This window comes from Microtus oregoni, unplaced genomic scaffold (genome assembly GCF_018167655.1).
Source record: "Microtus oregoni isolate MIOR12 unplaced genomic scaffold, Mior012 000043F_ref0000047, whole genome shotgun sequence".
In the NCBI taxonomy this organism is placed as follows: domain Eukaryota; kingdom Metazoa; phylum Chordata; class Mammalia; order Rodentia; family Cricetidae; genus Microtus; species Microtus oregoni.
The window spans coordinates 346,578-362,382 of NW_024543210.1; the positions used below are offsets into that span (position 1 = coordinate 346,578).

The following is a 15,805-nucleotide window of genomic DNA, read 5'->3' on the forward strand; positions in this document are numbered from 1 at the left end:
ACGTTCAGCACGAGGAAGGCTTAGCTCGTCTGCTAAGTCTCCACAGGGCACCGTTTCAGCCGCAGTCATCTGGGAGGAGGATGCTGCAGTGGGGCTTTCTGTGCCCTCTGTCAGTGTTTGCACACAGACTAGAGGAGGGCCTTGCCAGTTTCCACGGGTCTGAGGCATTGGTCTTTGTCAGTGACACATGCTCACTCCGGGCTTCACCTGTTCCTTACACACTCACTTTGGGCTTCACCTGTTCCTTACACACTCACTTTGGGCTTCACCTGTTCCTTACACGCTCACTCTAGGTTTCATCTGTTCCTCACGTGCTCACTCCAGATTTCACCTGTTCCTTACACGCTCACTCTGGGCTTCACCTGTTCCTTACACGCTCACTCTGGGTTTCACCTGTTCCTCACACGCTCACTCCGGGCCTCACCTGTTCCTTACACACTGATTCCGGGCCTCACCTGTTCCTTACACGCTCACTCCGGGCTCCACTATGTAGACCAGGCTGCCCTTGAATTCACAGAGATCCATCTGCATCTACCTCTGGAATGTGGGGATTAAAAAACCAGCTCCCCACACCCTGACTTCGCTTTAATTTTTACTTTGAGTCATATGGTGATGGCACATGCCTTTAATCCCAGCACTTGGGAGGCAGAGGCAGGCGGATCTCTATGGGTTCGAGGTCAGCCTGGTCTACAAGAGCTAGTTCCAGGACAGGCTCCAAAGCTACAGAGAAACCCTGTCTTGAAAAACAAAAATACAATTTTTTTTTTTACTTTGAGTCATTGTCTTGCTGTGTTGCCTAGACTCTGTGTGTGTGTGTGTGTGTCTGTGTGTGTGTGTCTGTGTGTGTGTGTCTGTGTGTGTGTGTGTGTCTGTGTGTGTGTGTGTGTGTGTCTACACAGGTCCCCATGCCATGGTGCTTATATGGAGGTCAGTTCTCTCTGTTTGTCTCATGGGTCCTGGGGTTTGGTTGCCAGGCATCTTTACTGGCTGAGTCTCACCAGGTCTCACCAGGTCTAGGGCTGACTTTTATTTCTTGTTGCTGATAAGCTGGTTGTTAGTGGTCTTTCTGTGCCCGTCCGTGTGTTGGGCCACTTTATCTCAAGCATTTGACCATGGTTTGTTGTATAAAGATCTCCGTGTGTTTCTTTTGCTCGGGATTTGTTGAGCCTCTCGGTTCTACCAAATGGTTCCATCCACTGCTTCTTCGGTACGTTTTCTGTCTTTTCCTCTTCTTGCCCCTGCAGGTTACCGATGCTCTGCTTTTGTCAGCTTCTCCTCTGTGTTCTTCAAACTCCTTATGCAGTCCAGTTTGAAGTGCTTGCTGTAGGTTCCTCCAATCTACTGTTGAGTCTCTCTAGTGCATAATCCATTCCAGAATTTTCACAATTTTGGCTTTAAAAATTCAGGGTTGAGTTTATTAATTTTTATGTAATACATGTAACATGTATCCCAGATTGTCCTGAAAATATATAGCTGAGGATAATCTTGAACTCCCAGTCCTGCTGCATTTACCTCCCAAGTGCTGGGGTTGCAGGTTGCCCCACTATGCTGGGTTTTGCAGTCCTAGAAATTGAAACAGGACTTTGTATGTGCTAGGCAAACAGTCTGAAATACATCTCTAGCCCCTGAAAGTTCCTTTTCTTTATGAGGGCCTGCCACCAGTCTCCAAATCTACACACGGTTTCCTTTAGTGTTTTAAATAATCCGTTAGTGGTCATTTGGAGTCTGTGTTAAATGCGCATCGCAGACTCTCAGAGTGGTCAGTTGGAGTCTGTGTTAAATGCGCATCGCGGACTCTCAGAGTGGTCAGTTGGGGGTCTGTGTTAAATGAGCATCGCGGACTCTCAGAGTGGTCAGTTGGGGTCTGTGTTAAATGAGCATCGCGGACTCTCAGAGTGGTCAATTGGGGTCTGTGTTAAATGAGCATCGCAGACTCTTGGAGACACCTTCCGTCACTTGTGGACTCTCAGAGACACCTTTCTTCCATCATGTGCCTTGCTCCTCCCCCTTCTTGTTTCTTTTTACTGCCTGTGATTTTTGGATGGATGCTGGACATCTAGCAGAACATATTGCAATTCTGGATATTAATTTCAGGCTCAGGGAAGTTATTGTTTCTGTTTCTTTCTGGGACTAAACCTGCAAATCTGTATAATGTCTGAGCGCCCAAATCCCTGATGCTTTTCCTGCGGTTGCTCCCACTGCCCCCACCCAGGGTCTCTGGATCATCCCTCAGGCCCTCATGTCCACTAACAGCCTTTATCTCTACAGCATCTGGTCGACAGCTGCAGCAGCAGGACCCAGGGGCTGAGACTGAAGAGGACCATTCTGTGAGTGTCACTCCACCCCATCTTCCCCCAGCCTGGAGGGCTAGTGCTTGGAGATGACTTTATTATTTTCTGCCAGGTGACCGAAGGGCCTGTGGGTGAGATCATTCGGCCGAGGCCGCAGGGGTCCTCACCTGTTTATGAATACACAGTTGAAGGTGCTGGCTTCGGAGCCCAGGTAAGCCTACTGGGCAGACCAACTGGCAGAAGGAAGGCGTAGGTGTGGCCCACAAGTGCCACTATTCTCTGTTCATGACTGTGCAACCCGCTTGCCCTGCCTGCTGTATGCACTTGGTCTTGCCTTCTCCTCCAGTGTCCCTCCCTTTAGCTGGCTGAGCCACTGTGGAGGTGGGGACACTTGCAGCTTGTGTGTGTGTAGTGTGTGTGTGAGACAGACTCTGAGAATCCGTGTGTGGGGTGTGGCAGGAGCATACGTCTTCATGGCACATACATACACATGTACACTCATGCCACCTTGGAGAGGAGACTGTGAACTTCCTTGTGAGAGGAGCCATGGCGTTGACTATGCCAAGGACCTGTTTTACACTTTGAGGATCTTCCCCACTCTAAAGTACTTCCAGCTGCTGTAGGATGGGTGCATCCCTGTGCCCCAGAGAGAAAACAGGAGGCTGACAGTTGCCTTTCCTAGTGAGGGCCTGGGTACTCAGCTCCCCTATACACTCCGCACCCTGGAATCCCTGTACCCCTGCATCCTGGGTTCCCCTTCCCGGAGCCTCCCTGGCACTCCCGTCTCCTTAGTAGAGTAAGTGGTAACTCCCAACCCCTTGACTGCAGGAAAGCAACCAGGGCAGGCGCAGCTCCTCTGGCAGACGGAGATCCTGGTGGAAAAGGGATTCAGGGGAATCCACAGCTTTCTCCAGCATGAGTCACCCAGAGGTAGGTACCACACCCGTGACAAGCCAGAAAATAGCCCCAGGAGATGGAGGGAGGGGCATACCCTGTGCCTCAGGCCTGGGAGGGGCAGATGCGGAGGCTAGTACCTGCCTTCTAATGGAAAGAGTCTGACTCCTGACTAACACGTGTACAACCATGCTTCAGTGTGCAGAGAGCAACACTGTGGAAGAGAGTAGCCAGACTGTGGTAAGGAGCGGCCTTGGCCAAGGGAAATGGGAGGGGTTCAGTGGGTACCCATCAAAGTGGCCATCCTTTGCTGGATCAGGTGGGCTACAGACTTCCCCGGTGTTTGTGTCCCCACTGGGAGCCAGCACTGGTGGCTACATGGGATGGATCCTCACATATTTGTAACAAGCCAGTGAAGGATTAGCAGAAGGAAGGCTGGCAAGAGCCTCTCCCCTGGGGACAGGCTGCACAGGCAGGCTGTCTCCTGTGGGGACAAGGGGAGATGGTTCTGCCTGAGGCTGTCCACAGCTGGCCACAGCAACCTGGCCCACTTGGGTGGTGCTGCAACCTCTACCCAGGCAGCACGGATACCACCCACTGCAGTCATGCCCATATGAGATGGGCAAATGCACACCATGCCTTTCGTGTGCTTCTTCTGCCCAGACCATGCAGGAGGCAACAGAAGTGACCCTGAACACTGAGGTAGAGGCCGGAGCCAGTGGCTACACTGTCACAGGTGGAGGGGACCAGGGGATCTTTGTCAAACAAGTGCTGAAGGACTCCTCTGCTGCAAAACTATTCAGCCTGAGAGAAGGTACCACAGCTGACCCATCCTGGGGGCTCCATCATCAAACACCACCATTGGGGGGGGGATGGAGAAACCTGGAAGGGGTGGGCCTCACCTAAGGCTCTGGATGGCCCCATGGGCTTTGCTCAGCCAGCCTAAGCTGGGACTGCCCACTGTGCCCTGATTTTCTGCCAGGTGTTTGAGGTGCCTTTGGGGAGCTGGCTGTAGGCCTTCCTCTTGCCAATGCAGCCCCACGGCCATTTCTATTCTGGTGGGGACTGGGGCACAGAACTTGGTTTCCTCTTCCCTTAGGGGATCAACTTCTCAGTGCAACCATATTCTTTGACCACATGAAATATGAAGATGCTCTTAAAATCCTTCAGTACTCAGAACCATACAAAGTGCAGTTCAGAATCAAACGGAAGCTCTCTGCCAGCAAGGGAGAGGAGTCAGCCATTCTGCATTCTCAGCAAGGCTTGAAAAGCCAGGAAAAGCAGGTAAGGTCATGCCCAGAGAGATGCAAGGTATCCCCAGCTGCCCCAGAGACCCCATTCCTGTGAACAGTGTCTCCAGTACTGGTTATTGTACCCAAACCAAACAGCGTCTTCTCCTGTTTCAGGACAAGGACACTGCTGATGGATACATGGAGACCCCTACAAAGACACTAGAGGTAGATGGAGACCGAGAAAGGCTTATTTCTAAGTCCAGGGACGGTCGCCAGAGGCGTCCCCAGGACAGACTCTCCTGGCCAAAATTTCAAGCCTTAGGGAGCAAGCGGGCATCAGGTCCCCGACGCTCACACAGTTCCTCAGAAGCCTCAGAGCAAAGGGACACACATGAAGTGTCCCCCACAAGCACAGACACAGAGGCCCAGCTGACAGCTGACAGCCAGGAGCAGAAGTCAGGGACAAGAAGACGAAGAAGGAAGTTCCTGAACCTGAGATTTGGGATGCGCTCAGGGCAGGGCGCAAATATAACTGAGCAGGCAAGCAGAGAGCCACAGGACAGGCACGGTCATGCTGGACTGCTGGAAGAGTCCCAGTTACAGGAGGATGAGACACAGGCATCTGGGTTCACGTCTGCTCTAGCTACACAGATGCCCACGAAGCTCAGTCATTCCAACTTGGAAAAAGAAGGCCCTGGAGAAATGGTGGTGAAAACAGACAAACATCAAAGAAAGAAAAAGCAGTTGGCAAAACAAGACAAGGAGAAGACATTTAGCCAGCACAGAGCAGAGCCAGCCCCAGGAAGCAGCTGGGATGACGAATGGGAGATAGTAGAAAGTCTGGAGATGGGCATTGCAAGACTGTCCCTGCAAGACAAACCTGACCAAGGCAGCACACAGCTTGCACTGTGCAACTCAAAAACCCCAGAAACTGGGTTTTCGAAAAACAAGACAAAAGAGACAAAAAAAGGAAGTAAAGAAGTTGGAATAGGGGAGAAGGAAAGGAGAGAACCAGTAGACAGGGGCAGAAAAGACAGGCAAGTGCCAGCGGAGTCACAAGGAAGGAAGGGAAACGCTACAGAAAAAGGAGGAAAGGGTGGAAGAGCAGGCTGGGAGAGTGAACAGGAGAAGAAAGACACAGAACAGGTCACACAGACAGGACAAATAAAGGTGAAGATGCCGAAGTTCAGGATACCATCCTTTGGAAGGTCTCCAAATAAGGAGGCAGTAACAGTGAAGAGGGAGAGAAAAGAAGTGAGTACAGAGGACAATGAGACAATGGACGAAGAAAAACGGAAAGAGGAACCAGAGAAAAAGGAAAGGGAATGTAAGGAAGACAGACAGATATCAGAGAAAACAGAGAGCAGAAAGGCTGCACAGGCAATGCACATAGAGGCAGACATTGGAGACAACGGCGGGGAATGCTCAGAAAGAGAAATAAGCTTCAAGATGACCAAGCTCAAGGAGCCATGCTTTTGTGAGTCTCCACCAGGCAAACCTGGTACACAGGCTTCGATGGTGGTGCAAACACACAAGATGGAAGCAGAGATGTCCCTGCCCTCCATGCAGGGTGAACTTAAGACTCCAGACCTCAGCATTCATCTGCCGTCCTCCAAGCTGGAGGTCAAGGCAGGCCAGGCAGATGTGAAGATAGCAGACGTGCAGCTGCCTGAGGGAGAACAGATCGCACAGGATGCTGACGGAGCCAGCCTGAAGGGCCACCTGCCCAAAATACAGATGCCCAGCTTCAAGATGCCCAAGGTGGACAAAAAGGGCCCCACAGTGGACGTGAAGGACCCCACAGCGGATGAAAAGGGCCCCACAGTGGACGTGAAAAGCCCCAAAGCTGAGATTAGTGGGCCTGACATGGAGGTGTCCTTGCCTGGCGTGAAGGTAGACGTCCAGGCCCTAGGTGCCAAGCTACAGAAGGACGTGCCCCATGCTGAAAAGGATGTGGCCACCAAAGACAGCAAGTTCAAGATGCTCAGCTTCAAGATGCCCAAGGTGGACCTGAAGGGACCCCATGTGGACTTGAAGGACCCCAAAGTGGAGCAGAAGGGCCCCACAGTGGACGCAAAGGGCCCCACGGTGGATGTGAAAAGCCCCCAAAGCGATGTGAAAATGCAGGATTTAGAGGTGTCCCTGCCCAGCGTGGAGGTTCATGTCCAGGCTCCAGGTGTCAAACTGGATGGGGACCAGGCCATGGTCGATAAGGACATGGCCGTCAAAGACAGCAAGTTCAAGATGCCCAAGTTCAAGATGCCCTCTTTTGGCGTTTCCGCAACAGGCAAACCCAGCATGGAAGCCACTATGGAGGTGGCAGCTCCCAAGATGGAGGCAGAGGTGTCCCTGCCTTCCATGCAGGGTGAACTTAAGTCTCCAAGCCTCAACATTCATCTGCCGTCCTCTAACCTGGAGGTCAAAGCTGGCCAGGTAGATGTGAAGGTGGCAGAAGTCCAGCTGCCTGAAGGAGAGACGACCGCACTGGATGCTGACGGAGCCATCCTGAAGGGCCACCTGCCCAATTTGCAGATGCCCAGCTTCAAGATGCCCAAGGTGGACCTGAAGGGCCCCACAGTGGACGTGAAGGGCCCCACAGTGGACGTGAAGGGCCCCACAGTGGACGCAAAGGGCCCCACGGTGGACGTGAAAAGCCCCAAAGCTGAGATTAGTGGGCCTGACATGGAGGTGTCCTTGCCTGGCGTGAAGGTAGACGTCCAGGCCCAAGGTGCCAAGCTACAGGAGGATCTTCCCCATGCTGTAACGCATGAGGCCACCAAAGACAGCAAGTTCAAGATGCCCAAGTTTAAGATGCCCTCCTTCGGCGTGTCCACAACTGGCAAACCCAGCATGGCAGCCACTATGGAGGTGGCAGCTCCCAAGATGGAAGCAGAGGGGTCCCCGCTCTCCATGCAGGGTGAACTTAAGACTCCAGACCTCAGCATTCATCTGCCGTCCTCCAAGCTGGAGGTCAAGGCAGGCCAGGCAGATGTGAAGATAGCAGACGTGCAGCTGCCTGAGGGAGAACAGATCGCACAGGATGCTGACGGAGCCAGCCTGAAGGGCCACCTGCCCAAAATACAGATGCCCAGCTTCAAGATGCCCAAGGTGGACAAAAAGGGCCCCACAGTGGACGTGAAGGACCCCACAGCGGATGAAAAGGGCCCCACAGTGGACGTGAAAAGCCCCAAAGCTGAGATTAGTGGGCCTGACATGGAAGTGTCCTTGCCTGGCGTGAAGGTAGACGTCCAGGCCCTAGGTGCCAAGCTACAGAAGGACCTGCCCCATGCTGAAAAGGATGTGGCCACCAAAGACAGCAAGTTCAAGATGCCCAGCTTCAAGATGCCCAAGGTGGACCTGAAGGGACCCCATGTGGACTTGAAGGACCCCAAAGTGGAGCAGAAGGGCCCCACAGTGGACGCAAAGGGCCCCACAGTGGACGCAAAGGGCCCCACCGTGGACGTGAAAAGCCCCAAAGCTGAGATTAGTGGGCCTGACATGGAGGTGTCCTTGCCTGGCGTGAAGGTAGACGTCCAGGCCCAAGGTGCCAAGCTACAGGAGGATCTTCCCCATGCTGTAACGCATGAGGCCACCAAAGACAGCAAGTTCAAGATGCCCAAGTTTAAGATGCCCTCCTTCGGCGTGTCCACAACTGGCAAACCCAGCATGGCAGCCACTATGGAGGTGGCAGCTCCCAAGATGGAAGCAGAGGGGTCCCCACTCTCCATGCAGGGTGAACTTAAGACTCCAGACCTCAGCATTCATCTGCCGTCCTCCAAGCTGGAGGTCAAGGCAGGCCAGGCAGATGTGAAGATAGCAGACGTGCAGCTGCCTGAGGGAGAACAGATCGCACAGGATGCTGACGGAGCCAGCCTGAAGGGCCACCTGCCCAAAATACAGATGCCCAGCTTCAAGATGCCCAAGGTGGACAAAAAGGGCCCAACAGTGGACGTGAAGGACCCCACAGCGGATGAAAAGGGCCCCACAGTGGACGTGAAAAGCCCCAAAGCTGAGAATAGTGGGCCTGACATGGAAGTGTCCTTGCCTGGCGTGAAGGTAGACGTCCAGGCCCTAGGTGCCAAGTTACAGAAGGACGTGCCCCATGCTGAAAAGGATGTGGCCACCAAAGACAGCAAGTTCAAGATGCCCAGCTTCAAGATGCCCAAGGTGGACCTGAAGGGACCCCATGTGGACTTGAAGGACCCCAAAGTGGAGCAGAAGGGCCCCACAGTGGACGCAAAGGGCCCCACAGTGGACGCAAAGGGCCCCACGGTGGACGTGAAAAGCCCCAAAGCTGAGATTAGTGGGCCTGACATGGAGGTGTCCTTGCCTGGCGTGAAGGTAGACGTCCAGGCCCAAGGTGCCAAGCTACAGGAGGATCTTCCCCATGCTGTAACGCATGAGGCCACCAAAGACAGCAAGTTCAAGATGCCCAAGTTTAAGATGCCCTCCTTCGGCATGTCCACAACTGGCAAACCCAGCATGGCAGCCACTATGGAGGTGGCAGCTCCCAAGATGGAAGCAGAGGGGTCCCCGCTCTCCATGCAGGGTGAACTTAAGACTCCAGACCTCAGCATTCATCTGCCGTCCTCCAAGCTGGAGGTCAAGGCAGGCCAGGCAGATGTGAAGATAGCAGACGTGCAGCTGCCTGAGGGAGAACAGATCGCACAGGATGCTGACGGAGCCAGCCTGAAGGGCCACCTGCCCAAAATACAGATGCCCAACTTCAAGATGCCCAAGGTGGACAAAAAGGGCCCCACAGTGGACGTGAAGGACCCCACAGCGGATGAAAAGGGCCCCACAGTGGACGTGAAAAGCCCCAAAGCTGAGATTAGTGGGCCTGACATGGAAGTGTCCTTGCCTTGCGTGAAGGTAGACGTCCAGGCCCTAGGTGCCAAGCTACAGAAGGACGTGCCCCATGCTGAAAAGGATGTGGCCACCAAAGACAGCAAGTTCAAGATGCCCAGCTTCAAGATGCCCAAGGTGGACCTGAAGGGACCCCATGTGGACTTGAAGGACCCCAAAGTGGAGCAGAAGGGCCCCACAGTGGACGCAAAGGGCCCCACAGTGGACGCAAAGGGCCCCACGGTGGAGGTGAAAAGCCCCAAAGCTGAGATTAGTGGGCCTGACATGGAGGTGTCCTTGCCTGGCGTGAAGGTAGACGTCCAGGCCCAAGGTGCCAAGCTACAGGAGGATCTTCCCCATGCTGTAACGCATGAGGCCACCAAAGACAGCAAGTTCAAGATGCCCAAGTTTAAGATGCCCTCCTTCGGCGTGTCCACAACTGGCAAACCCAGCATGGCAGCCACTATGGAGGTGGCAGCTCCCAAGATGGAATCAGAGGGGTCCCCGCTCTCCATGCAGGGTGAACTTAAGACTCCAGACCTCAGCATTCATCTGCCGTCCTCCAAGCTGGAGGTCAAGGCAGGCCAGGCTGATGTGAAGATAGCAGACGTGCAGCTGCCTGAGGGAGAACAGATCACACAGGATGCTGACGGAGCCAGCCTGAAGGGCCACCTGCCCAAAATACAGATGCCCAGCTTCAAGATGCCCAAGGTGGACAAAAAGGGCCCCACAGTGGACGTGAAGGACCCCACAGCGGATGAAAAGGGCCCCACAGTAGACGTGAAAAGCCCCAAAGATGAGATTAGTGGGCCTGACATGCAGGTGTCCTTGCCTGGCGTGAAGGTAGACATCCAGGCCCTAGGTGCCAAGCTACAGGAGGATCTTCCCCATGCTGTAACGCATGAGGCCACCAAAGACAGCAAGTTCAAGATGCCCAGCTTCAAGATGCCCAAGGTGGACCTGAAGGGACCCCATGTGGACTTCAAGGACCCCAAAGTGGAGCAGAAGGGCCCCACAGTGGACGCAAAGGGCCCCACAGTGGACGCAAAGGGCCCCACCGTGGACGTGAAAAGCCCCAAAAGCGATGTGAAAATGCAGGATTTAGAGGTGTCCCTGCCCAGCGTGGAGGTTCATGTCCAGGCTCCAGGTGTCAAACTGGATGGGGACCAGGCCATGGTCGATAAGGACATGGCCGTCAAAGACAGCAAGTTCAAGATGCCCAAGACCAAGATGTCCTCTTTTGGCGTTTCCGCAACAGGCAAACCCAGTATGGAAGCCACTATGGAGGTGGCAGCTCCCAAGATGGAGGCAGAGGTGTCCCTGCCTTCCATGCAGGGTGAACTTAAGTCTCCAAGGCTCAACATTCATCTGCCGTCCTCTAATCTGGAGGTCAAAGCTGGAAAGGTAGATGTGAAGGTGGCAGAAGTCCAGCTGCCTGAAGGAGAGACGACCGCACAGGATGCTGACGGAGCCATCCTGAAGGGCCACCTGCCCAATTTGCAGATGCCCAGCTTCAAGATGCCCAAGGTGGACCTGAAGGGCTCCACAGTGGACATGAAGGGCCCCACAGTGGACGTGAAGGGCCCCACAGTGGACGTGAAGGGCCACACAGTGGACGTGAAAAGCCCCAAAGCTGAGATTAGTGGGCCTGACATGGAGGTGTCCTTGCCTTGCGTGAAGGTAGACGTCCAGGCCCAAGGTGCCAAGCTACAGGAGGATCTTCCCCGTGCTGTAGTGCATGAGGCCACCATAGACAGCAAGTTCAAGATGCCCAAGTTTATGATGCCCTCCTTCGGCGTGTCCACAACTGGCAAACCCAGCATGGCAGCCACTATGGAGGTGGCAGCTCCCAAGATGGAAGCAGAGGGGTCCCCGCTCTCCATGCAGGGTGAACTTAAGACTCCAGACCTCAGCATTCATCTGCCGTCCTCCAAGCTGGAGATCAAGGCAGGCCAGGCAGATGTGAAGATAGCAGACGTGCAGCTGCCTGAGGGAGAACAGATCACACAGGATGCTGACGGAGCCAGCCTGAAGGGCCACCTGCCCAAAATACAGATGCCCAGCTTCAAGATGCCCAAGATGGACAAAAAGGGCCCCACAGTGGATGTGAAGGACCCCACAGCGGATGAAAAGGGCCCCACAGTGGACGTGAAAAGCCCCAAAGCTGAGATTAGTGGGCCTGACATGGAAGTGTCCTTGCCTGGCGTGAAGGTAGACGTCCAGGCCCTAGGTGCCAAGCTACAGAAGGACCTGCCCCATGCTGAAAAGGATGTGGCCACCAAAGACAGCAAGTTCAAGATGCCCAGCTTCAAGATGCCCAAGGTGGACCTGAAGGGACCCCATGTGGACTTGAAGGACCCCAAAGTGGAGCAGAAGGGCCCCACAGTGGACGCAAAGAGACCCACGGTGGAGGTGAAAAGCCCCAAAAGCGATGTGAAAATGCAGGGTTTAGAGGTGTCCCTGCCCAGCGTGGAGGTTCATGTCCAGGCTCCAGGTGTCAAACTGGATGGGGACCAGGCCATGGTCGATAAGGACATGGCCGTCAAAGACAGCAAGTTCAAGATGCCCAAGTTCAAGATGCCCTCTTTTGGCGTTTCCGCAACAGGCAAACCCAGCATGGAAGCCACTATGGAGGTGGCAGCTCCCAAGATGGAGGCAGAGGTGTCCCTGCCTTCCATGCAGGGTGAACTTAAGTCTCCAAGCCTCAACATTCATCTGCCGTCCTCTAACCTGGAGGTCAAAGCTGGCCAGGTAGATGTGAAGGTGGCAGAAGTCCAGCTGCCTGAAGGAGAGACGACCGCACAGGATGCTGACGGAGCCATCCTGAAGGGCCACCTGCCCAATTTGCAGATGCCCAGCTTCAAGATGCCCAAGATGGACCTGAAGGGCCCCACAGTGGACGTGAAGGGCCCCACAGTGGACGTGAAGGGCCCCACGGTGGACATGAAAAGCCCCAAAGCTGAGATTAGTGGGCCTGACATGGAGGTGTCCTTGCCTGGCGTGAAGGTAGACGTCCAGGCCCAAGGTGCCAAGCTACAGGAGGATCTTCCCCATGCTGTAACGCATGAGGCCACCAAAGACAGCAAGTTCAAGATGCCCAAGTTTAAGATGCCCTCCTTCGGCGTGTCCACAACTGGCAAACCCAGCATGGCAGCCACTATGGAGGTGGCAGCTCCCAAGATGGAAGCAGAGGGGTCCCCGCTCTCCATGCAGGGTGAACTTAAGACTCCAGACCTCAGCATTCATCTGCCGTCCTCCAAGCTGGAGGTCAAGGCAGGCCAGGCAGATGTGAAGATAGCAGACGTGCAGCTGCCTGAGGGAGAACAGATCGCACAGGATGCTGACGGAGCCAGCCTGAAGGGCCACCTGCCCAAAATACAGATGCCCAGCTTCAAGATGCCCAAGGTGGACAAAAAGGGCCCCACAGTGGACGTGAAGGACCCCACAGCGGATGAAAAGGGCCCCACAGTGGACGTGAAAAGCCCCAAAGATGAGATTAGTGGGCCTGACATGCAGGTGTCCTTGCCTGGCGTGAAGGTAGACATCCAGGCCCTAGGTGCCAAGCTACAGGAGGATCTTCCCCATGCTGTAACGCATGAGGCCACCAAAGACAGCAAGTTCAAGATGCCCAGCTTCAAGATGCCCAAGGTGGACCTGAAGGGACCCCATGTGGACTTCAAGGACCCCAAAGTGGAGCAGAAGGGCCCCACAGTGGACGCAAAGGGCCCCACGGTGGAGGTGAAAAGCCCCCAAAGCGATGTGAAAATGCAGGATTTAGAGGTTTCCCTGCCCAGCGTGGAGGTTCATGTCCAGGCTCCAGGTGTCAAACTGGATGGGGACCAGGCCATGGTCGATAAGGACATGGCCGTCAAAGACAGCAAGTTCAAGATGCCCAAGTTCAAGATGCCCTCTTTTGGCGTTTCCGCAACAGGCAAACCCAGCATGGAAGCCACTATGGAGGTGGCAGCTCCCAAGATGGAGGCAGAGGTGTCCCTGCCTTCCATGCAGGGTGAACTTAAGTCTCCAAGCCTCAACATTCATCTGCCGTCCTCTAACCTGGAGGTCAAAGCTGGCCAGGTAGATGTGAAGGTGGCAGAAGTCCAGCTGCCTGAAGGAGAGACGACCGCACTGGATGCTGACGGAGCCATCCTGAAGGGCCACCTGCCCAATTTGCAGATGCCCAGCTTCAAGATGCCCAAGGTGGACCTGAAGGGCCCCACAGTGGACGTGAAGGGCCCCACAGTGGACGTGAAGGGCCCCACAGTGGACGCAAAGGGCCCCACGGTGGACGTGAAAAGCCCCAAAGCTGAGATTAGTGGGCCTGACATGGAGGTGTCCTTGCCTGGCGTGAAGGTAGACGTCCAGGCCCAAGGTGCCAAGCTACAGGAGGATCTTCCCCATGCTGTAACGCATGAGGCCACCAAAGACAGCAAGTTCAAGATGCCCAAGTTTAAGATGCCCTCCTTCGGCGTGTCCACAACTGGCAAACCCAGCATGGCAGCCACTATGGAGGTGGCAGCTCCCAAGATGGAAGCAGAGGGGTCCCCGCTCTCCATGCAGGGTGAACTTAAGACTCCAGACCTCAGCATTCATCTGCCGTCCTCCAAGCTGGAGGTCAAGGCAGGCCAGGCAGATGTGAAGATAGCAGACGTGCAGCTGCCTGAGGGAGAACAGATCGCACAGGATGCTGACGGAGCCAGCCTGAAGGGCCACCTGCCCAAAATACAGATGCCCAGCTTCAAGATGCCCAAGGTGGACAAAAAGGGCCCCACAGTGGACGTGAAGGACCCCACAGCGGATGAAAAGGGCCCCACAGTGGACGTGAAAAGCCCCAAAGCTGAGATTAGTGGGCCTGACATGGAAGTGTCCTTGCCTGGCGTGAAGGTAGACGTCCAGGCCCTAGGTGCCAAGCTACAGAAGGACCTGCCCCATGCTGAAAAGGATGTGGCCACCAAAGACAGCAAGTTCAAGATGCCCAGCTTCAAGATGCCCAAGGTGGACCTGAAGGGACCCCATGTGGACTTGAAGGACCCCAAAGTGGAGCAGAAGGGCCCCACAGTGGACGCAAAGGGCCCCACAGTGGACGCAAAGGGCCCCACCGTGGACGTGAAAAGCCCCAAAGCTGAGATTAGTGGGCCTGACATGGAGGTGTCCTTGCCTGGCGTGAAGGTAGACGTCCAGGCCCAAGGTGCCAAGCTACAGGAGGATCTTCCCCATGCTGTAACGCATGAGGCCACCAAAGACAGCAAGTTCAAGATGCCCAAGTTTAAGATGCCCTCCTTCGGCGTGTCCACAACTGGCAAACCCAGCATGGCAGCCACTATGGAGGTGGCAGCTCCCAAGATGGAAGCAGAGGGGTCCCCACTCTCCATGCAGGGTGAACTTAAGACTCCAGACCTCAGCATTCATCTGCCGTCCTCCAAGCTGGAGGTCAAGGCAGGCCAGGCAGATGTGAAGATAGCAGACGTGCAGCTGCCTGAGGGAGAACAGATCGCACAGGATGCTGACGGAGCCAGCCTGAAGGGCCACCTGCCCAAAATACAGATGCCCAGCTTCAAGATGCCCAAGGTGGACAAAAAGGGCCCAACAGTGGACGTGAAGGACCCCACAGCGGATGAAAAGGGCCCCACAGTGGACGTGAAAAGCCCCAAAGCTGAGAATAGTGGGCCTGACATGGAAGTGTCCTTGCCTGGCGTGAAGGTAGACGTCCAGGCCCTAGGTGCCAAGTTACAGAAGGACGTGCCCCATGCTGAAAAGGATGTGGCCACCAAAGACAGCAAGTTCAAGATGCCCAGCTTCAAGATGCCCAAGGTGGACCTGAAGGGACCCCATGTGGACTTGAAGGACCCCAAAGTGGAGCAGAAGGGCCCCACAGTGGACGCAAAGGGCCCCACAGTGGACGCAAAGGGCCCCACGGTGGACGTGAAAAGCCCCAAAGCTGAGATTAGTGGGCCTGACATGGAGGTGTCCTTGCCTGGCGTGAAGGTAGACGTCCAGGCCCTAGGTGCCAAGCTACAGGAGGATCTTCCCCATGCTGTAACGCATGAGGCCACCAAAGACAGCAAGTTCAAGATGCCCAAGTTTAAGATGCCCTCCTTCGGCATGTCCACAACTGGCAAACCCAGCATGGCAGCCACTATGGAGGTGGCAGCTCCCAAGATGGAAGCAGAGGGGTCCCCGCTCTCCATGCAGGGTGAACTTAAGACTCCAGACCTCAGCATTCATCTGCCGTCCTCCAAGCTGGAGGTCAAGGCAGGCCAGGCAGATGTGAAGATAGCAGACGTGCAGCTGCCTGAGGGAGAACAGATCGCACAGGATGCTGACGGAGCCAGCCTGAAGGGCCACCTGCCCAAAATACAGATGCCCAACTTCAAGATGCCCAAGGTGGACAAAAAGGGCCCCACAGTGGACGTGAAGGACCCCACAGCGGATGAAAAGGGCCCCACAGTGGACGTGAAAAGCCCCAAAGCTGAGATTAGTGGGCCTGACATGGAAGTGTCCTTGCCTTGCGTGAAGGTAGACGTCCAGGCCCTAGGTGCCAAG

General features: G+C 55.0%; 1 protein-coding gene across 1 annotated transcript in view; it reads left to right on the forward strand.

Moving 5' to 3' along the window:
* Positions 1-15,805, forward strand: part of Ahnak2 (AHNAK nucleoprotein 2) — a 43,819-nt gene that overhangs the window by 4,938 nt on the left and 23,076 nt on the right. The window contains exons 3-12 of the mRNA XM_041633091.1: positions 2,269-2,327; positions 2,404-2,502; positions 3,120-3,221; positions 3,849-3,999; positions 4,285-4,469; positions 4,592-7,720; positions 8,006-8,452; positions 10,370-10,879; positions 11,717-12,247; positions 13,043-13,552. Of these exons, the coding sequence (XP_041489025.1) occupies positions 2,269-2,327; positions 2,404-2,502; positions 3,120-3,221; positions 3,849-3,999; positions 4,285-4,469; positions 4,592-7,720; positions 8,006-8,452; positions 10,370-10,879; positions 11,717-12,247; positions 13,043-13,552 (5,723 nt within the window). The remainder of the gene's footprint in view (positions 1-2,268; positions 2,328-2,403; positions 2,503-3,119; positions 3,222-3,848; positions 4,000-4,284; positions 4,470-4,591; positions 7,721-8,005; positions 8,453-10,369; positions 10,880-11,716; positions 12,248-13,042; positions 13,553-15,805) is intronic.